General features: G+C 30.8%; 1 protein-coding gene across 1 annotated transcript; it reads right to left on the bottom strand.

Moving 5' to 3' along the window:
- Positions 1-666: 666 nt before the first annotated feature.
- LOC119615262 (protein still life, isoforms C/SIF type 2-like) lies at positions 667-20,351 on the bottom strand (the record flags this gene model as incomplete). Its single annotated transcript, XM_037971338.1, has 5 exons — positions 667-867; positions 958-1,140; positions 10,143-10,274; positions 17,361-17,640; positions 20,206-20,351. Coding segments are annotated over 5 exons (942 nt in total), but the record flags the coding sequence as incomplete, so codon positions are not given.
- Between the last annotated feature and the right edge of the window lie 3,027 nt (positions 20,352-23,378).

The following is a 23,378-nucleotide window of genomic DNA, read 5'->3' as shown; positions in this document are numbered from 1 at the left end:
AATTGGTCTTAATGAAAGCTACGATTGAATCGTAATTGTTATTCAAACAAAAGTTAAGATTGCATCATAGTTGGTACCAAATAAAGAGGTACGAGAGAACACAATTGGTACCATATAAAGAAGTACGATTGAAGAAGTATGAGCTCCAATCTGTACCAAATAAAATGCTACGATTGCTACCAAATAAAGAACTAGTACTATTAAACTACTATTAGTACTAAGTTAAGAGTTAAGATTCAGCCACAATTGGTACCAAAGAAAGAACTACATTGATATCAAAAAAATACTATTGATACCACAATTAGTATTAAATTAAGAGCTGCAATTAAAGCGCAATTGGTGTTCAAACAAGAGCTACGATTGGACCACAATTGAGCCACATTAGGTACCAAATAGATAATTGCGACTAAACCCCAATTGGTACCAAACAAAGAGCTAGAACAGGCGCTTAGAGCTATGATTATTGCAGAAAGTGTTATTCTCAAAAGAATGCTACTTGAAGTTACATTCTGTAGCTAAGTTTGAATTCTGATTTGTACTTCGTTACGGAAATTTTGAATGTAAACTTCCAACAGTCTTCTTCCAAGAATTTTAAATTTATCGGATTTTAAAAACCATTCATTTATATTAAATTGTCTTTCACATAGTTTTGTCTTCTTAACTTACCTGCATCGAACGACGACTCGAACCACTATTCGAACGCGACAACATGGGTGGACGACGTTTCGTAGCGCCACGACCAGCCAATAAATTATTAAGTAACGAAGGTGAACGGGCACAAATGAATGCATGAAACGAGGAAACCGTAAAGACGCCCAATTTATTGAGAGTATTTTTGGTAGGGCGTGAGACATGTGTAAGTAGTGACTAAAAACAGAGAAAAAAAAATCATAAAAATAATTTCATAATATAAATTTAATTACAAAAATACATTTAGTAATGGTCTTTAAAACTTACTTTTGGATTTGGTAATTCGCCACTCTGTAACGAGGCCATATAACAGCGCAAACGAAATTGTTCACAATGCAAACGTTCAAGATTTTCTTCCCATTGAAGTATTTGGCCTTGAATTTGTAGACGTGTATCCTGATCGGTAACCACCGACTGTTGCAATTCGGCCATATGTTTAAGTTTGTGATCCTTTATATACCAAAAATAAAGATATAATTTAATATTAAAAAAAATATATACGAAAAAGACACATAAAATGAAAAGAGGCAAATAAGAAAAGGAAAATCTATTCATATTTTGTTTAAAGCATACAATTCTCACACAAAACTGCTCGTACATACATATATATAAACAGGTGTGTGTGTATAAGTGTAGCATGTGTTTAGTGTTCAAAATGTGTACACTTTTCATTATTTTCAACGCCCATTAGTTGAGATTTTTTTGTTGCAGTTTGTTTTCAAAAAACATTTTTTTTCACCAGTTGTTGCAACAACAGCAACGTATTCATATAGAGAGATTGAAATCCATTCCATTCTATTTTCCCTTGCATTAAACAAAGTATTCTTTCTTTCTTTCTAGATTTTTGTTTGTAAAATATATAACAAAAATATTTGTATGAGTAGTATGCCATCTTTTCATATGTATATTTCTTTATGATGCCACCATTCATGTAGTCGTCGTCGCCAGTGTTTGAAGGTATACAGCGCATAGGCAACAGAAACGGCAACAAAGACGAAAAAGTATCACATGCATTTATGTGCAACAAATGTGACAAATGTTGTTGCTACAGCTGCCATATATAAACAAACATACATAAATGTATATATGATACCCACCATATAAACTACATATCACTATTGCAACATACAAACACTTACAACAGCAACAACATCACTACCACCTTTACAAACTCAACAGTAAGTAAAAGTTTTGTAACTGTTACCGGTTGTTGTTTTTAATACTTAATGTTGTTTCTAAGTATGTTTGTGTATGTGTGAAGAAAATATGTATGTTGCACACTTAGAAAATATTTATAGTTGTTGTCATATACATATGTATGTATGTGTGTGTGTAAGTATTTGTTATTTGCTGCTCTTTTCTTTCTTTCATACGGATTTTTTTTCTCAGAAAAAAGGAAAAATCAAATATAAAGCTGAAAAATAATTAGAGCGTAAAAACCGGAGCATGGTAACACTTACATTGCAATTCGACTAATTCATTTCCAAAAAAAAAAACGAGAGAAAAATACATAAATTTCTAATGCACACATCCAAAGAGATATGTATTACACAAATACCTGGTTTTACAATGTGTAAATTTTTATCTTGAATGACTTTTTATTATTAGAAATTTCAACAAATCTAAACGAAAATATTTACCATGTAGAAAAAGTTGCAAGTGTAATTCATATAAGTGTGTATAAGTAAATTATGTACAAATGCAAACATGTATGTATGTGTATGTATTTGTATGACAAAAAATCAAATTAGACTAACTTTAAGTATGACATATGTACATTTGTATGTAGATTTGTGTGAAATACGTACTAGAAATTGGAATTAGTATGGCTTCAAATTTTGCTCTCAAGAAGAGTACGTTTCCTATAGATAGCATTTTTTCTATACAAAATTTCCTCTTATAAAGAGCAAGCTTTCTATAGATTTTCTATAGAAATTTTGCTTTAATAGAGAGCAACATTTACCATTCCTAAGAGTAAGTTTTCTATAGAAAATTTGCTTTAACAAAGAGCATGTTTTCTATGGAAAATTTGCTCCTGGTAAGAGCATGTTTTCTATAGAAAATTTGCTCCTGGTAAGAGCATGTTTTCTATAGAAAATTTGCTCCTGGTAATAGCATGTTTTCTAGGTAAGAGCTTGTTTTCTATAGAATATTTGCTCTTGGTAAGAGCTTGTTTTCTATAGAAAATTTGCTCTTGGTAAGAGCTTGTTTTCTATAGAAAATTTTCTCTTAGTAAGAGCTTGTTTTCTATAGAAAATTTGCTCCTGGTAAGAGCATGTTTTCCATAGAAAATTTGCTCTTGGTAAGAGCATGTTTTCTATAGAAAATTTGCTCTTAGTAAGAGCATGTTTTCTATAGAAAATTTGCTCTTAGTAAGAGCATGTTTTCTATAGAAAATTTGCTCTTAGTAAGAGCATGTTTTCTATAGAAAATTTGCTCTTAGTAAGATCATGTTTTCTATAGAAAATTTGCTCTTAGTAAGAGCATGTTTTCTATAGAAAATTTGCTCTTAGTAAGAGCATGTTTTCTATAGAAAATTTGCTCTTAGTAAGAGCATGTTTTCTATAGAAAATTTGCTCTTAGTAAGAGCTTGTTTTTTATAGAAAATTTGCTCTTAGTAAGAGCTTGTTTTCTATAGAAAATTTGCTCTTAGTAAGAGCTTGTTTTCTATAGAAAATTTGCTCTTAGTAAGAGCTTGTTTTCTATAGAAAATTTGCTCTTAGTAAGAGCTTGTTTTCTATAGAAAATTTGCTCTTAGTAAGAGCTTGTTTTCTATAGAAAATTTGCTCTTAGTAAGAGCTTGTTTTCTATAGAAAATTTGCTCTTAGTAAGAGCTTGTTTTCTATAGAAAATTTGCTCTTAGTAAGAGCTTGTTTTCTATAGAAAATTTGCTCTTAGTAAGAGCTTGTTTTCTATAGAAAATTTGCTCTTAGTAAGAGCTTGTTTTCTATAGAAAATTTGCTCTTAGTAAGAGCTTGTTTTCTATAGAAAATTTGCTCTTAGTAAGAGCTTGTTTTCTATAGAAAATTTGCTCTTAGTAAGAGCTTGTTTTCATTAGAAAGTTTGCTCCTGGTAGGAGCTTGTTTTCTATAGAAAGTTTGCTCCTGGTAGGAGCTTGTTTTCTATAGAATGTTTGCTCCTGGTAGGAGCTAGTTTTCTATTGAAAGTTTGCTCCAGGTAGGAGCTAGTTTTCTATAGAAAGTTTGCTCCTGGTAAGAGCATGTTTCCTATAGAAAATTTGCTCCTGGTAAGAGCATGTTTTCTTTGCTCTTAGTAAGAGCATATTTCTTTAGAAAGTTTTCTCTTAGCAAGATCATGAAGAGAATTTGTTGAAATTTCTTTGAAAAAGTAAAACCCTAATGATTGTGAAAACATATTTATGCTGCAATAACTTTTTATGTACTTTTACTTATACTACCATAAACTATTCATTAAATAGTTATTTTTTTGTCAACTATAGACATTGTAAATATCTTATGTTTTCATAATAAACATATCTCATTTGTTTATGTATGTGTGTGTGTATCTGCAGCTGTAAGTATATTATTATGAAAGAGAAATTTCAATGGAATAACACGGTTCATTAGTTTTAATTTGGCTTATAAAAAGTAAATATTGCTATGATAATCGGAATACTAAAGAAATTTGTGTAATAAGATCATATAAACACATACACAAAATTTCCTATAATAATAAATATTTATAGAAGTATTGTATTATGTGTGTGTTCCAAGAATGTTATTGTTTTATTAATGTTAGATTTAATAGTTTAATAATTATTTAGTTTATGCATCGTTAAATAATTACAGTGTGTTAATTTAATATGTAATTAAGTTTTAATGTTAAAATAAATTTATTAAGGTGTTGCTTTAAAAATACATTTAAAAACTTTTTATTTCATTGAATTTAAAGTAGTTTTGAAATTTTTAATCACATAGAGTTTAAATGAAGTTATATTTTGTAAGTTTTATGTGGCGGTGGTACTTTGGAATTGTAAAAAAAATTAACTTTTGTAGTGGTGTTGGAGATGCTCAGACAACGCCAACAAGGAGAAGCAGACAAAGAAAAAGGAATCATAAAAAAATAATAATAAAAAAATTAGTATTGTGTAGTTAGAAACAAAAAAAAAAAAAAAAAAATAATAAACAATAACAAATAAGAAGTGGATAGAAGATATACATAACTTTACAAAGATAAGAGAGCATTTAAAAACAAGAAGAAAAAAAAGTACATTCACATACGTCACATCAGCTAAAGTATGTGTGTGTAAGTTTATATGGCTACGTATAAGTATTTTATATTTATGTGGTTTTATATCATGATTTTTAGTTGGTTTTGAAATTGTTTTTTTTTTGTCTTTTCTAGCACCCCAACTGCGTTTTTTTTTTGTTTGAGCACTGACTGACTAACTCCTTGTTCCTATCGCGAGTTGTTTCATTATTATGCTTTTTTTCGCAGTCGTTGTCTTCCATTTTTTTAAAACCCTAGCCATATGCTCTAATGTCCGTCTGTATTTGTATGTTGTGGCTGTTGTTTTATCATTTTGCTTTTCATTCTTTTTTTCTACTTTTTTTTGATTCCACATTCAGTTTTGTCTTTATTGTCTCTTTAGCTAAGAGCAGTCTTAATTACTTCCTATAATGCACTGTTTTGGCGGGAAATCCATTGCGGAAAACAACATAAAACTCTAAAGTCTTCATAGTGGGTTACTTTGTTAAATCTACAGAGTTGTTGGTTTTTTCCATATTTTCACTGCTTCTTTTTTAATATTTTTTTTTTATAATTTTTTTCTCATTTTTTTGGCATTCATGTACTTTTGCTCTGGCTTCAAATGCAGACAAGTTTAATGGGGAAAAAAACAGTTTTGTTATCTGTGATACCAAGTTAAATTTGTTTTGTATTCTTAACTTATTATTGTAATTTTTTTCCCTTCAACTTTTTTCATTTATTTTTTTTCTAATGAAAATTAAAAAAAATTGTTGTTTGTTTAACTGTTGACTTATGTGTAAAGTGGTATAAAGATGGTTAAAAATATTAAATTTATTAAAGCGTTTAAGGTTGGAGTTTGTTTATCAAAGTAATTGTGTGCCGTTGGTTTTAATATGGAGTACGTTGATATATAGAAAGAAGCTTTATAGAATAGTATCTCAATGGTTAGGCAGATTAGTAATCTTTTCATCTTCATAATTATTATGCGAACATAAATATTGCTTTATTAGGCTTTTATCATTAACAAAATAGTTTTAAATATGTTTACAAGTTTTCTCATTTAAAGTCTTCATTAAACAATGACTTATTAAAACCTCTAATAGAGTATTTGTACTATACCTATGCAGCCTAATAAGTATTTTGATTGCTTTTTCAGCAAGTCCATTTTACTCCTGCAGGACTGTTTGATAATATCACGGAATATTTAAGAGATCATTTTAAAATAGTGCACTTTTTATCCCTTATATATAGGTCAAGGGTTAAACCTTGTCTTGGTACTATAACTAGGCAAGAATGAATCTTATCAAATCTTCCTAACTATCGACATAAATTGTCACGAAAGGTCCCATTTCCGTCGCTTTCCACGTAGCTAGGAACTTCGCTAGGAAAACATTACATTCGACAGGCTTTTTATACCATACCCCACTTTAGTGGGGAGGGTATATTGGGTTTGTGCTGATGTTTGTAACGCACAATAATATTGGTCCTATACCCACCTTAAAGTATACCAATCGGCTTAAAATCATTTTCTGAGTCGATTTAGCTATATCCGTCCGTCTGTCCGTCCATGTAAACCTTGTAATCAAACTACAGGTCGCAATTTTGATGGTAATTCAATTAAATTTGACACATGATCTTCTATGGTACCAGAGACAAAGCCTATTGAAAATGGTTAACATCGGTCCATTATTTCACCTAGCCCCCAACCTGACGAATAGGGCTTTTAAATTCATAATTATGTTTAATATACTCGTATCTCAACAAAAAGCTGCAAAACCAAGTGCTATACTAGCCTTGATAACTCTCATGAATTTTATAATTATAGGGTCTCATTTGACCATAGCACCTATACAAAGCCCCCTTCAAAATTTGACTTAAATGTCCACAATTTTATTCAACAATAAATGGCTTAATTATCTGAGGCAAGGTACAATTCAACTACAATGCTTTATTATGAAAACTAAATCACATTTTATTTTTGTAACAGGTGTAGGGTATCATATGGTCGGCTCGCCCGACTATAATTTCTTACTTGTTTTACATTAGAGAAGCTTTTCTTGTTCATGTCAATAATGTCTTGGATCCATAGGTAAAAACAGCCCTCGAACAGTTTGTCGGATCTAAGGCAATTCCACATGGAATATTATAAATATTAAGAAGATCCGCCTTGTACAAAATTTTCGTGAGGTATCCACGCGAAAATTTTAACAGAGAAGGCTCATATAGTCTTAATAGGTTTCTTGCTGACACACTAGCTACATATTCCTCAATAGGGGAGAAACATACAAACAGTGCTGCAGTAATTGTTTTCATCTATATAAAAGTGATCTCAGCAAAAATATGGTAATTACTTGTACTTATACAATTTACTTTTCAATGACTACTACATACCATCTGCATTACTTAGAAGGAGTGTAGTAATGACATACAAATAACTATATATGTAGGTACTTACTTTTTAGTCTTGACATTTTGTTTTCGAATGTTTTTTGTGAAAACTAATAGAAGACGCAATGCACGTCCAATCGTAGGCTACACTACTTACTTAACTACTTATTTGCAGGCGATCGTAGTAAGTACTTAACTAACTACCTACTTGTAAGCGAGCGCGGCATGTACTTGCATCCAATGTCTGAAACTACCGTGTTAAAATAATCACTTAAAATGCTATAGTGTATTTTTTAATGCAAATTTTTGCTCGGATTACAAGTTATCTTTATTTGTCCAGATATTTAAAGGCATATGATTTCCCATCTATCTATATATTGGTACTTTTTCGTAACTTCTGAAGTAACTAATAAATGTCTCTGACATAATCGGAAATTTTAATAAGAAAGCTGAACGCTTAACGTAACGCTGTAATCTAAAAGTGTTTATGATTAAGACTGCAACTGAAGAGTCTAAACCCGGATAACTCCACAATGTTGATTAGTGAAGAATCGGTTTCTCTTAACAGTTAGAGAAAATGGAAGAATATTTCTTCTGTTTCCCTGTCGTTGCATGAATTGTTATCTTTATATTGTTACTTCTTCGTAACTTCCAAAGTAACTAATAAATGTCTCTGACATATTCGGGAATTTTAATAAGAACGCTTAACGTAACGCTGTAATCTAAAAGTGTTTATGATTATGACTGCAACTGAAGAGTCTAAACCCGGATAACTTCACAAGGCTGAATAGCGAAGAATCGGATTCTCTTAACAGTTAGAGAAATTGGAAGAATATTTCTTCTGTTTCCAGGTCGTTGCATGGAAGTCATATGCGAACAAATCTCTGTGAGGAATCACAGACAACAATCGAAACGAATACTAGGCACAAGTTAGTATAAATAGACGATATCTCTGATATATCGGAGCTACACTTCTATTACTAATGCTCTGCATTTTCGCCCAGTTGTCAAAAATATTTTGTTATTATTTTGCCTCGAAATTCCTGCGAGATTTTTAACGAAGATTTGTAATGTGATTGCATCGTACTTATTGCGATCTGGGTTCGATTCTCAGATTTATACAATCATTAATCAGATTCTATTAAAAATAGTACTTGAAACAGTGCCATCTTACGGCGGAATGCATAACTGCATTGACTATTAACTAATTGACCTACCGGTGGCCTTCGGTAGGTTAGCGGTTAGTGTTCTAGTCTGGTAGACCGGAGGTGGTGGATTCGATTCTCTCCTGAGGCACTGGTTAAGGAGCGTACAAAAGGCTCGATAGAGGTCAAGGTGTATGTCTTCGGATTTGATGTACATGGGGAATTTCGTGTCAAGTGACCCAACTTTCAAAATCGATGTCTTCCGATTTGGATGAAATTTGCACCAAGGAAGTACTATGGAATAGTAGGCCAGATACAAACATTCAGCTCTATATGGACGGACAGACTATACAAACATCATCACAAACTCATATTGCCCTCCCCACTATAGTTATATAGGATATAAAAAGCTTTCTTCTATACTTTACTTTCAATACCTTTCTATCCTTTTCCAAAAAAGAATCATGTTTTATAAAACGTCTTTAAATAGGAAAGGCGTTTTCGATAAAATGTGTGAAAAACACGTAGTGGACAACCAATTAATTTAGAGGTCATATAAAGAAAGATCTGAAAACGGGGTTTGAGATATAAAACATCAATATGTTAAAAATGTTGCATTCGAAATTGCAAATGCTATAGCTTTGCCTCTGGCTTAAATAGCACCATTTAAAGATTTTTGTAATTTTATGCTGGACTTGAAAAGCAATTAGCAGATAAATTTTAATGTCTGTAAATAAGTATGTAAAATGTAAAAGTATGTGTTAATATTTGTAACAACAGCTCCTTGGGCAAAAATACCATACTATATAACAGCAAACTATAGTATAGTAGTTATTTAGTAGATTTTTTCTTTCATCTTGCAAAGAGAAACAAATCCTTATAATATAGATGTGTGTATATGTGTGTATTTTATTACACTAATACATTGTTGTCCTCACTTTATTTATGGTGCATGTAGTATTTTAGTTGCATGTAAGACAACACTTACGTTCTTATTGTTGCTTATACATATTTTTATACGAGAGAAAAAAAAGAAAACATGTGTATGTATGGTTGAGTAAATTGTTTAGTCGTCGTTACTTTATACAACAAAATTCTTGTAGGAAAATTAAAAATATAAAGAAAAAAATATTTAATTTTCTTCTTTTTCAGTACTACCGCAATAAAAGTTACAAACAATGTAAAAATTTATTTGTGAATGTATTAGTTACCAACACAGCAACTTATTAAGCATTTTCCTTGCCATCATATAGGTATTTTGCAAAGAATTGTTATAACTATCTTTACCAAACCCCCCTCACCCTTTACCCAAGATAAAGTGTTGGGGTAAAGTTGAAAAATATATATAAAAAATATATAGCAACAGTAAAAGAAAGAATTTCAATTACCTGGGGATTTTTTATAAATATTTTTTTTTTTTGTAAAAAAGAATGTGGAAAATCATGTTGCATTTTTCAGTTACTCTTTTTCGCAAATGATTAAAAAAGTTAAGCGTATAACAGGAAACATACCAAAAAAATCCTACAAAGTGATATATGAAGAGGTTTAACACATAAAATAAACACATATTCACACACATTTACATTGTACTTGTAGACATGAGCAGTTTTGTATAAGAGTGTGGGTAAATAAAATAAAATACAATTATAAAGATTCCTTTCATTACGTTTGACTTTGTTTTTTTATATTTGTTTATTTAATACTACTTACCGATTCGATGGCTTTTTCAATACGGAATATTTCTTCCTGCAGTAAATGTAATGTTCCGGTTTTACCTCGATGTCTTGCAAATGCAGCTGCACAAGCGCTGTGAATGCTATTAACCCAATTTTCCAATTCCACCTGAAATTAAAACAAGTTCACGTTGAAGATAATCTAATTTTATCAAGTTTACAAACTGAATCAAACAGCCTCCTGCCAACAAATAATTGTATACATACGTACACACATACACTGGTGGAAACAAGCCGCCCTTCAACACTAATACCCAGCATCCGATTTCATCTTTCAATCACCAAAGGCAATTTTTATATTCATTCATTGAAACACATACACACACACACACACACACACACTGTCACGGGAAGTAATTGTTCATTTCAAGGACTGACTGACTGAAAGGATGAATGGATGGTTGGTTGGAAGGATACGAATTGGTTGCCCCATTATACATGTGTATGTTTGTATAAAACTTAAGTCAATATTTATATACATTTTACATAAATGCGTACACATACAGACACTCACACAAATGTGTATATGTAGGCATTAATATGTATGCTTCCCTCTATAGCTGCCTACTCGTATGTTTGTATGTTGGTCTTAATATATGTATGCATTTTTAAACACATATAAAAGAATTTGAAACGTTAATACTTATTTGTTACTTACACACATACACTCACATGTAACATTTCAACATAAGGATGTGTGCATTGCAACTTAAGGCGTTTAGATTATATGATAAGGACATGTTGAATTGAATGAACATTAAATATAAAGAAAGGAAAATTTATGAAATGTTTGTGAATGTTCATGTGCAGTTTGTTTACATATGTATTTGTTTACACATAAACAAACCCACAGACTTTAACATTCATACATTATCTACATACATGCACGTACATCATCATGTAATAAATACGCGATTATTGTATGATTACATTCATTCAGATGCACATGACTTAAAGTTTTTAATAAAAACGTTTTAATTTTTAAAATTACAGGCCACTTTAAGTAATCTTAAAGGAATATGTCATGCCTTTCAGTATATATGTAAGTAGTAATACTTCTTGAAAATTATGTTGGAAAGCAGTTTTTCTTTATGAAAAGAAACAATAGCTTGGTCCACTTGGAAGGTAATAAATGTGGTAAATGAAACCTTTGATGTTATGTTTCGTTTTGTAAATATGTTGAGGAACTGAAGCAGTAGCAGAATAGCTTTAAGAATATTGTGTCCAGTGATGCTTAAATTGGGAAATTGCGAATTGACTTTTAGACTTAAGTCCATTCCATGGAATGGAAGACCTGTCTAATGATTCAAAGAAATGATTCTGTACTTATGATTCTTGTGTTCCCTTTGATATCTAGCTCTAGTCTATAGTCTATTTTGTAGTCTAGTCTATAGTCTAGTCTATAGTCTAGTCTATAGTCTAGTCTATAGTCTAGTCTATAGTCTAGTCTATAGTCTAGTCTATAGTCTAGTCTATAGTCTAGTCCTATAGTCTAGTCTATAGTCTATTCTATAGTCTAGTCTATAGTCTAGTCCTAGTCTAGTCCTAGTCGTATAGTCTAGTCTAGTCTAGTCTATAGTCTAGTATAGTCTAGTCTATAGTCTAGTCTATAGTCTAGTCTATAGTCTAGTCTATAGTCTAGTCTATAGTCTAGTCTATAGTCTAGTCTATAGTCTAGTCTATAGTCTAGTCTATAGTCTAGTCTATAGTCTAGTCTATAGTCTAGTCTATAGTCTAGTCTATAGTCTAGTCTATAGTCTAGTCTATAGTCTAGTCTATAGTCTAGTCTATAGTCTAGTCTATAGTCTAGTCTATAGTCTAGTCTATAGTCTAGTCTATAGTCTAGTCTATAGTCTAGTCTATAGTCTAGTCTATAGTCTAGTCTATAGTCTAGTCTATAGTCTAGTCTATAGTCTAGTCTATAGTCTAGTCTATAGTCTAGTCTATAGTCTAGTCTATAGTCTAGTCTATAGTCTAGTCTATAGTCTAGTCTATAGTCTAGTCTATAGTCTAGTCTAGTCTAGTCTATAGTCTAGTCTATAGTCTAGTCTATAGTCTAGTCTATAGTCTAGTCTATAGTCTAGTCTATAGTCTAGTCTATAGTCTAGTCCTATAGTCTGTATAGTCCTATAGTCTAGCAGTCTATAGTCTAGTCTATAGTCTAGTCTATAGTCTAGTCTATAGTCTAGTCTATAGTCCTAGTCTATATTCAGTCTATAGTCTAGTCTATAGTCTAGTCTATAGTCTAGTCTATAGTTCAGTCTTGTCTAGTCTATAGTCTAGTCTATAGTCCTAGTCTATAGTCTAGTCTATAGTCTAGTCTATAGTCTAGTCTATAGTCTAGTCTATAGTCCTAGTCTATAGACTCAGACTATAGACTAGACTATAGACTAGACTATAGCCTAGACTATACTTTATGAATTCTTGTGTTCCTTTGATATCTTAGCTCTAGTCTATAGTCTATTTTGTAGTCTAGTCTATAGTCTAGGCTATAGTCTAGTCTACAGTAGCTATAGTCTAGTCTAGTCAGTCTAAGTCTAGTATAGTCTAGTCTATAGTCTAGTCTATAGTCTAGTCCTATAGTCTAGTCTATAGTCTAGTCTATAGTCTAGTCTATAGTCTAGTCTATGTCTAGGTCTATAGTTCCTACGTCTATAGTCTATAGTCTAGTCTATAGTCTAGTCTATAGTCTAGTCTATAGTCTAGTCTATAGTCTAGTCTATAGTCTAGTCTATAGTCTAGTCTATAGTCTAGTCTATAGTCTAGTCTATAGTCTAGTCTATAGTCTAGTCTATAGTCTAGTCTATAGTCTAGTCTATAGTCTAGTCTATAGTCTAGTCTATAGTCTAGTCTATAGTCTAGTCTATAGTCTAGTCTATAGTCTAGTCTATAGTCTAGTCTATAGTCTAGTCTATAGTCTAGTCTATAGTCTAGTCTATAGTCTAGTCTATAGTCTAGTCTATAGTCTAGTCTATAGTCTAGTCTATAGTCTAGTCTATAGTCTAGTCTATAGTCTAGTCTATAGTCTAGTCTATAGTCTAGTCTATAGTCTAGTCTATAGTCTAGTCTATAGTCTAGTCTATAGTCTAGTCTATAGTCTAGTCTATAGTCTAGTCTATAGTCTAGTCTATAGTCTAGTCTATAGTCTAGTCTATAGTCTAGTCTATAGTCTAGTCTAGTCTAGTCTATAGTCTAGTCTATAGTCTAGTCTATAGTCTAGTCTATAGTCTAGTCTATAGTCTAGTCTATAGTCTAGTCTATAGTCTAGTCTATAGTCTAGTCTATAGTCTAGTCTTTTCATTTGTAAAGATCTTCTTCAAGGATCAAATTCTTCAGTATGTCTTATATCCGATACTCTTACTTGCCAGAGGATTAAAAAAGCCGACTGAAAACAAGCAGATACAATATTTTCAATAAAATCTTACTTCTATTGAAATAACCACATCCACTTAATAACTGTTTCAAAATTAGCCTATCCTCATGGAACATTAAAACACTGTGGGTTTTCTGTTAATTGAATACCCTCATTTCGAATAGGTTTTGAATGTGTTACGAAGCAAATGCACTTTCAACTTGTCAATGCTCTATTTTTAAAAGATTCTATCCGGTACGCATCAACGAGCAACTGTTGTTTTAAAAAAAGAAGAGGTTGGTCTTGCACTTAATAAAGCCTGCATAAAATTCCTATTTTCTAAGTATCCATCGGAAATTGTATACGTTTGAAAAACAAACAAACCTTAGTCCTCAAAAATCTTTGACCTGAATTCAGTTATTTACACACATCGATAACAAATGGCTACTTAAATGTACACAGCCAGCAAAAAAAAAGAAACCAAGTCTCGAATAACTCTACAGGAAAGGAAATCTCATTGCAAAAAAATAAAAAATCTAGAGAACAAAATAATGAAAAGAACTTGTAATGACCGCGAGCAATGAACTTGTATAATGCATATGAGTATAACAAGGAGTGTCTTTTATTTCTATGAATGAATCGGTCGGTCGGGCGGTAATGTCTATAGAAAGGGGTGTTTATGTATGTATGTTTTACTGCATATATGCACTCATAGATATACATACATATAAATCATATAATAAGCTTTTATGCTGTTAAAAAAATGTTTGTTTGCTTGTTTGTATTTTAAGAGTAGAAGGACATGTGACACACACATATATGGGTAAATATGTAAGTATGTATGAAATGTTTACATATTAGTTTTATGCTTAAAAAAAGAGGCCGGTCCATAGAGATATAATTTGCATTGCCGTTGCATTGTATTTTTTGTTATTAAACAAGCAACCAACAACAAATAAAAGCAAGGACATTCACATAAACATAATTTTGGTTTTAGAATTGGTCATTTCACTTATGTATGCATGTATGAGTGTGGAAGTGAAAAATCCGTTATTTCCTCATACTCTCTTGCATTAGCTGCAGTTATTTTTTACATTGAAATTTGAACATGAAATAAAATATTCAACAAGCTTTAACTGAATTTGACTGCAGGCTAGAAGGACTTAATTTCAAGGATTATGAAATAAATTAAACAGCTAAATTAAAGTAAAAAAAAGGAGTGTAAAGATATTATGTTTGATATATTATGCTAACGCTTTGTATTTTACTAACAATGTGTAATAAAATACCAAATTTGTTGATATTTTTTCTTTTTTTGGTTTTCTTAAAACTTAAACAAAAGCCAAAAATTTAAGTGAATTTTAAGATTGTGTATTTAGGTTTTGAGGAGTATTTAAGTTTTTAAGTGCTTAAAACGAAATTTTTTATATACATATGTATCTAGATACTTCATTTAAAACAACTGTGTTAATTTTATCATGGAAAGATACTTTTGGTTTTTCTTTCGAAAAAGAATTCATTGTTACAAAACTTAAATGAGTAAGTGTATGTAATTATTTTGGCATTGTTTAAATTTTAACTACAAAAGGATTTTTTTTACAAAATTTTTGTAGGAAATTTTTAAAAAAATATCTGTTATTAGTAACTAACAAAACCAGATTTTTAATTTATTTAAGAAGAAGTACTTTCTTTGGTACTTTTTAATTTAAGTACAAAATTTGCTATAAATTCTCATTAAATAGTTTAGAAACCTAAATCTAAAATTTAGTATTTAATTTCAATTAAACGACAAAATCAGTTGTTTAAGCAAATTTTTGGATAGAGGATGTATTGTCGAGTTTAAGTATTAATTTCGCACAGCCAAAGGTCCCCGAAATAGGACACCTCGACTATGTTCAATTTCTCATTTATTACGGATTATATGCTTGACGTCAACACCTGCCATGACGGGCTTATTTCGCGGTGGTACTTTTCACAGGGTTAGCTGTTAGACTACTCACCATAGCCACTTTGTGCCTTGCATGGAACATGCAGGTGTCAATTTTTCGCACTTGGTTTTACAGGTCCATGTACATTCTACAAGCACTTTGCTCAAGTACTCGAGCCATCTAATCTTTGACTATTGTGTCCCTTTGCGTAACTTCCGAAATGCAATAGCATCACTTCCGTATTGGCCTCTGTTGATTTCCTTACCATTTATATACAATATGTCTATTTTGTCTATTCCACAAGGGAAATAAATTAGAAATTTTTTTTGTTTAATTGAATGAATCAAGAATTTAATTGACTTCATGAACAACAATTTCAACTATTGGTTTGATCAGAAATATCATAAACATGTTAAAATTAATGAAATTTTTAATTAAACCAATTAAACAGCTTAATTGACATTTGACTCAAAATATAATTAAATAGATGATTGAATTAAGTAAAATGTTAATTGAATTACTTCAATAAGAAGACCTAGTGTTCTTCTTATTGAAGTAATTCAATTAACAGCGAAAGTCTTAAAAGGAACACTAGCTGTAAAGTGGCAGTGTGTGTTATGGCAATTAAACCAATAGTTTGAAATTATATATTCAAACGGTTTTATATCAAAGTGTCAGATTAAAGACTTACATTGACTTTTTATACCAAAACTTATTAATTTTTATTAAATTTTTTCATAAAAAATACATATAGTATGTATATTTCCATAAACCAAAAAATGCAATATGTCATGTCGTCTTCATGAGTCTGTCAGTAGGACTTTGGCTTAAATCTCTACATAAGTGATGAAATTGTTTTGGTATTAGTTGCACATAAGAATTTATGATGCACTTGAAACTACATGTGTAAGAGTAAATATTAAAAGGATGTTAGAGAAGAAAAAACTACATATAAATAATATTCATAGTGTCCTCATTTTCTTCATTTTTATTGGTGATATTTGTTGAGGTTGTTGGAGGATTGTGATGATTATGATTTATAATCATGATGATGATATATATACATACATATTTGTGGTATTGGTATAGTCGATTTTCAAGTGTTGTTTTTATTGTAAGCATTATGACTACATCAACAACAACATCACCATCATCGTCATCATCATCTGAATCAACAACTACAACACGACAACATCAGCAACATTTTAGCCTTAAGCTTTACGTAATGCCTCAGGTATGAATGTCATTTTTATTTTGGTGAATACATTATTACTTTTTCACCTGTTGTACAGCTTCAATGGGATTCCAATGTGAAAAACGCAATAAAAAAGTATGTATAGTTGGAAGAACATAAACTGAAGCATTTCATCGAAGCCATCAATACTGACAAGTCTAAGTGTGACACACACACACACATACACTCACCAACTCATACATACATTTAATTTGAAATACACAGACATTTATAAGTATGCGTTTATTGAAATATTATGCCAAACATGCCAAAACTCAACTGAACGTGTGAATGTGTTAATATTGCATTTGTATGTATGATATAGAGGCGTGAGTGTTTCTATAGCTGGAAGCATTAAAGTTTTACAAGTTTTTTCCATGCGTTTGCATGAAGAATTTATATTGACAATATTATCAGCATTTGTCGTATCGTCCCCTAAACTACAAACAGTCATAACAGGCCTTGTAGTATTTTGATTTCAAAAGAACAAGAGAAAACTTATTGAAAATTATGATATGTAGTTGTGCTTATTTGTCAAAAAGGTTAACTTCTCTTTTTGCTATACTCAGATTTAAAAGTTTTCAACGTCTTATAGAATATATATTTAAAGAAGTTATATATTTCTCTTATTTTTTCAAATTTATTGAAATTTTATTAGTTAACACCTTTTACAAAACTTACCTGGCATGGTGCCTGAAATAGATACGCATCACCGAATGCAGTACTCAAGCAAAATATATAATCACGTTTGGGATGCTCCGGTATTGGCTGCATGATGGCACCATCAACGATAATTAAATGTTTTGGTGCCGCCTCCACACTGCGACCCTCACGCGAATCGCATGGATAAAAGAGCAGTGTAGTACCCTTCAAACACACCCAATAACCCTTCCAGCCCCGCTTACGGGCCAATTCGATTTGATGTTTTTTGCGTAAAAGCCATTTTTTCACCGACAGGAAACTGCAAAGATTAATAAGGAATTTTTTATATATTTTTTTGTGAATTTAAATGTGAATTTTTTCGTCGTTATTTTTTTTTTACAGAAATTTTATTTATCTGATTAAAAAAATGCATGTGTAATGGTATTTACAATTTTTAACGTTAATAACCAGCGGCTATGGGGATAAACAATTAGTAGAAAAACAAACTATTTTGTTGCAATGATGATCACAAGTTGTTGTTATTTCTTAACATGAAATGGGATTCTAGAGTAAATTCAAATTTTAAATGAAATTTCGGGCTTCTAATGAAATTTCGAAAAATTTTAGAGCAATTTTAAGTTTATGGTGAATTTCTTTTTAAAGTTTCGAATTCCTAGAGATATTTTGAAATTTTAGTGAAATTTGGAATAATAACAAAATTTCTAATTTCTACAGAATTCTCGAAATTGTGTTCGAATTTTTAGTGAAATTTCAAATATCTAGTGAAATTTCGAATTCTTAGATAAAATTCTATTTCGTAGAGATTTTAAATTCCTAGTGAATTTTTAAATTTGTAATGAAGTTTTCGTAAAATTTTAAATCTCTAAGAAGTTTCGAATTTCTGGCAAAATTTCGAATTTCTGCCAAAATTTTGAGCTTCTAACAAAATTTTCAATTCCAATCAGATTTTCGAATTTCTTTTGAATTTTCAGATTTCTAGTGAAATTTCGAATGAAAGTTCGAATTTCTAATGAAATTTCGAATTTATAATTAAATTTCATAATCCTAGTTGGATTTCAAATTCCTAGTTAATATTTAAATTTCTAGTAGTGAAATTTTTAATAATGAATATTTAGTGAATTCGAACTCCTAGAAAAATTTTGAATTCCAAATCAAATTTCGAATATTGAGTAAAATTTTTCAAATTTCTCGTCATTTCGAATTTCTACTGAAATTTGGAATTTTTGAATTTCTAACAGAATTTATAGTGAAATTTCGAATTTTGAATTTCTAATGACATTTCGAATCTCTAAAAAAATTTCAAATTTTTAGTTAATTTTCAAATTCCAATATAATTTCGAATTTCCAAATTCCATAAAATTTTCGTTTCGTTTTTTAAGTGAAATTTCGAATTATTAGTGACATTTCGAATATAAGATAAATTTTGGAAATTTTAGTAAAATATGAAATTTTTAGTAAAATTTTAAATTTCTAGTGAATTTCAAAATTTTTAGTGAACTTTAGAAATTTTAAAGAAATTATGAAATTTTCGTGAAAATCTATAAAAAAATATATATTTTCGAAAATTTTAGTAAAATTTTATATTTCTAGTTAAATTTAAATATTTAGTAAAATTTAAAATTTCTAGTGAATTTCAAAATTTTTAGTGAAATTTTGAATTTTTAAAGAAGTTATGAAATTTTCGTGAAATTCTATAAAGAAAAATTATATTTTTTAGTGAAATTTCGTGTTTTAAGTGAAATTTTGAATTTCTAGTGAAGTTTTGAATTTTTGAGTGAAATTTTGAATTTGTGATAAATTTTCGAAACTGTTTTCTCGAATTTCGAATTTCTAGTAAATATGAAATTTTTAGTGAAATTTAAAATTTCTAGTGAATTTAAAAATTTTTGGTGAAATTCTATATAAAAATTAAATTTTAAAGTGAAATTTCGAATTTCTAGTGAAATTACGAATTTGTGATAAAATTTCGAAACTTTAAGAAAAATTTCATATTTTTAGTGAAATATAAAATTTTTAGTGAAATTTAAAATTTCTAGTGAATTTCAAAATTTTTAGTTAAATTTCGGAATTTTAAATAAGTTATAAAAATTCTATAAAATAATTAGATTTTTAAGTGAAATTTCGAATGAAGTTTCGAAATTTTAATGAATTTTCGTAACTTTTAGTCAAATTTCGAATTTCTAGTGAAATATAAAATTTTAGTGAAATTTAAAATTTAAAGTGAATATCAAAATTTTTAGTGAAATTATGAAATTTTCATGAAAATCTGTACAAAATACAAAATACGAATTTTGAATTATTATTTTTTAAATACTTCTGATGGATCCGATCCTCTGAGTATTCAATTTTTCTGAATGCAAAATATTTTGAAACGATTTCACCGATTTGCAGTTTTTTAATAGGCGTGGAAGTATTTTAAAATATTTTGTTAAAACGTTGTTGGTCTTTCAATGGCTTTAGAAATCCTTATTTTGGACCATAAATAAACACAAGTAGGAACACTCTTATAAAAAATCCATTAAAAATTTGTCCATTCAGTGAAAGAATTATATTTGTGCAGTAACAAATTGGCTGAGATTTTCCAATTTGTTTTTGTTTTCTCTCTCTCTCTCTCTCTCTCTACTATTTTACAATAGCTGCAAGGGTATAAGTAAAACATATAAAATTTCCTGTTAGCTTTAATTCCTGCATTCAAACATTCCCTTACACAACTACATACACATACATATTTGCATGACTTTTTTACTTAACTTTTTGTCTACTTTTTTCTACTCTTTTGTTTATGGTAAAACTTTTTTTGGGATTTTTTTAAAAGTTTTTTTCGAAGATTTTTTTTTCAAGTGTTGACATTTATAATACATACCCAGCTTTACGTACAGCTCCAGTGCAATTGAATGATGAGGCAGCTGTACCAGTTGCTTTTGCTTTATATGGTGACGCCATGACACTTTCGCCATCATCTTCATCCGATACGGCTGTAGTTAAGCTCATGCGGTCATCGTCGGAAATCTAAACAAATTAAACAAGAAAAACACACAGAAAAGAAAAAACAAGAAAAGTTTTTAGTAAAAATATAAATAGGAAAATAAAAATGAATAAATAAAGAAATCATTATCATTAGTCAATGTCTTTTTATGCATTACAATGCATTAAGTTTATATACTTTTTGCAAATGTAAATTGTGTTGAGTTTTTTTTTGTTGTTAAGATGAAGAGACAGGCAGTTAGTGATTCAGTTGTCTGGCTAGTTGCAAGGAAGAAAAAACAGGCATCCAGCCAGTCATTTAAACAAGGAATCAAGAAAATAAATGGCCACAGTCTTGTGTTGTAATAAAATCAACACATTCTCTGATTTCTTTGGTTTTATTGTTTCTGGTGCCGCTGCTGTTGTTTCTTCTGTTGGTGTTTAGTTTTTCATTGTTTTATTTTTTTGTAATTTTTTCCCATTTTCCTTTTTTTATTTGTATGACTTTTTTAGGGGGGTCTGTTTGAAGTTTCAGCTTACCAAAAAAAAAAAAAGGAACTGTAGACCGACTGAACGACCGACAGAGTTCAACATAATCTCATTATAAACATGATGAAACACTCGGTATACGAGTGTGTTGCAAACAAATAAGAAACAGGAAAATATGTATAAAGTATTGCTACGATAATGCCGTTGTTCCAAAAAGGCTGTCCCAAACTGCTGAGTTTAGGGTTAGTCCTGCAATTGGTTATGTAAATATATAATTGTGATAGAAAGAAGTCAAATAATACTTTACAGAGTCTTAGACCATTTGGCCAACTATGATACCCTTAAAATACTTCCCCTCTGATTTAGATGGTCTTTTTATACCTTTGGTCCCAGAAAGCACCATCCGCTTCCACTTCCTTGAGACAGTCCAAATCATGAAAGCAACTTACAGCAAGATATCTCAGTCTGCGCTTTTGTATAATGGCTCTTAAGTTGACTAAAGAGTGAGCGCTACAAGCGATGCGAAGCTTTGCTCTACAAACTTTTGCTTGTGTTTTCTCGCATCAAGCTTCGCTTTCACTCTGACATGACACATAGGAAAATACGAGGAAATTTTTGTAGCGCAAAGCTTCACCCACTCTATAGTCAACTCTAGACTTTTAGGTCATTTGGTTCATATTATTCCTCTCTAATTTGGATTCCCTTTTGATACCTTTGGTCCCAGAGAGCATCATCCCCTACTTCCAATACATTTTGGTAGATTTGTTAGTGATATATCCTTGAGGATGTCTCAATCTGTGCTTTTAAAGCGCGACGCAGTCACATATCGATTCTCTTCCTCCTTGTCGAAACAACTTTAGATATAAATGTTACTTGGGTTGCCTATATGATCTGCAATGCGTCCAATCATACAGAGCTTTTCTATCAAGAGCCAAGGGAGTCAAGGTACTTTTCCGTGAATGGCAGTGATCATAGTGGAACTATTTAAATCCTTTTGCGAAACACTTTCGTGCAAGGTCGATCTGATTTCCCCGAATGCTTAAGTGTCCTTTTAACCAAATCAAGAATACTTTTCAAGCATACGAGAGTCTTGAGAGATACAAGATGTTAATAGTCGAGGTTTCGAGATTTTGTTATCGAATGTTTCTCACACTTTTACTTTTAGCTGGTTTTCTAAAGTAAAAACCAAATGGATTATAGTCGTCACTACTCTCTCGATTACCTAGGAATAGAAAAGTAACTATTGGCGCCCCGTTAAATTACTTTGGGGAACTCAACTGATGATTAGCATCAAGGCATTAAAGTGACAACTGCTGGGACATTCTGTATATTTTGGTATAAGTGTATGCCAGAGTAACAGGCTCTTCTACTAGTTCCAGTACCCTTTAGTTAGGTTTACTTTATAGTTTAGTTGCATTCGCTTGCGTGATTTAGTGTTAGTACTATTCCCGTTATGTATGTGTATTTATGTATTTCTGTAATTTGTATTTTATGCAATATATACTATTATTATACATACAAATTTCAACTCAATACACACACACACACATACAAATATGCATATTGCTAAGGTACTTACGATGGCCACACACCCACTGGTACATTTTTTAAGTATATAAAAAGCATTTTCATGTTCGACCCCATAACAGCAGTTGAGTAGAGAGTAATGAGCGGTGTATGGCTACTCATTTCAACTACCACTACTACTTGACTCTACTCTTTTTTACTTCCCTGCACTTCTGAAGGTAGTCCCCAAGAAGTTCTAGTACTGATTTAGTCCAAAAAGGAAATCAATTGGACAATTGATTTCCTTTTGGACTAAATCAGTACTAGAACTTCTTGGGGACTACCTTCAGAAGTGCAGGGAAGTAAAAAAGAGTAGAGTAGAGTCAGTAGTGGTAGTTGAAATGAGTAGCCATACACCGCTCATTACTCTCTACTCAACTGCTGTTATGGGGTCGAACATGAAAATGCTTTTTATTACTTAAAAAATGTACCAGTGGGTGTGTGGCCATCGTAAGTACCTTAGCAATATGCATATTTGTATGTGTGTGGGTGTATTGAGTTGAAATTTGTATGTATAATAATAGTATATATTGCATAAAATACAAATTACAGAAATACATAAATACACATACATAACGGGAATAGTACTAACACTAAATCACGCAAGCGAATGCAACTAAACTATAAAGTAAACCTAACTAAAGGGTACTGGAACTAGTAGAAGAGCCTGTTACTCTGGCATACACTTATACCAAAATATACAGAATGTCCCAGCAGTTGTCACTTTAATGCCTTGATGCTAATCATCAGTTGAGTTCCCCAAAGTAATTTAACGGGGCGCCAATAGTTACTTTCTATTCCTAGGTAATCGAGAGAGTAGTGACGACTATAATCCATTTGGTTTTTACTTTAGAAAACCAGCTAAAAGTAAAAGTGTGAGAAACATTCGATAACAAAATCTCGAAACCTCGACTATTAACATCTTGTATCTCTCAAGACTCTCGTATGCTTGAAAAGTATTCTTGATTTGGTTAAAAGGACACTTAAGCATTCGGGGAAATCAGATCGACCTTGCAC

Source organism: Lucilia sericata, unplaced genomic scaffold, assembly GCF_015586225.1.
Source record: "Lucilia sericata isolate MDLA Ls3-8-SP2 unplaced genomic scaffold, ASM1558622v1 Contig004684F_arrow, whole genome shotgun sequence".
In the NCBI taxonomy this organism is placed as follows: domain Eukaryota; kingdom Metazoa; phylum Arthropoda; class Insecta; order Diptera; family Calliphoridae; genus Lucilia; species Lucilia sericata.
The sequence above is the reverse complement of the archived record's forward strand: the minus strand, read 5'-3'. Positions and strand labels throughout refer to the sequence as shown.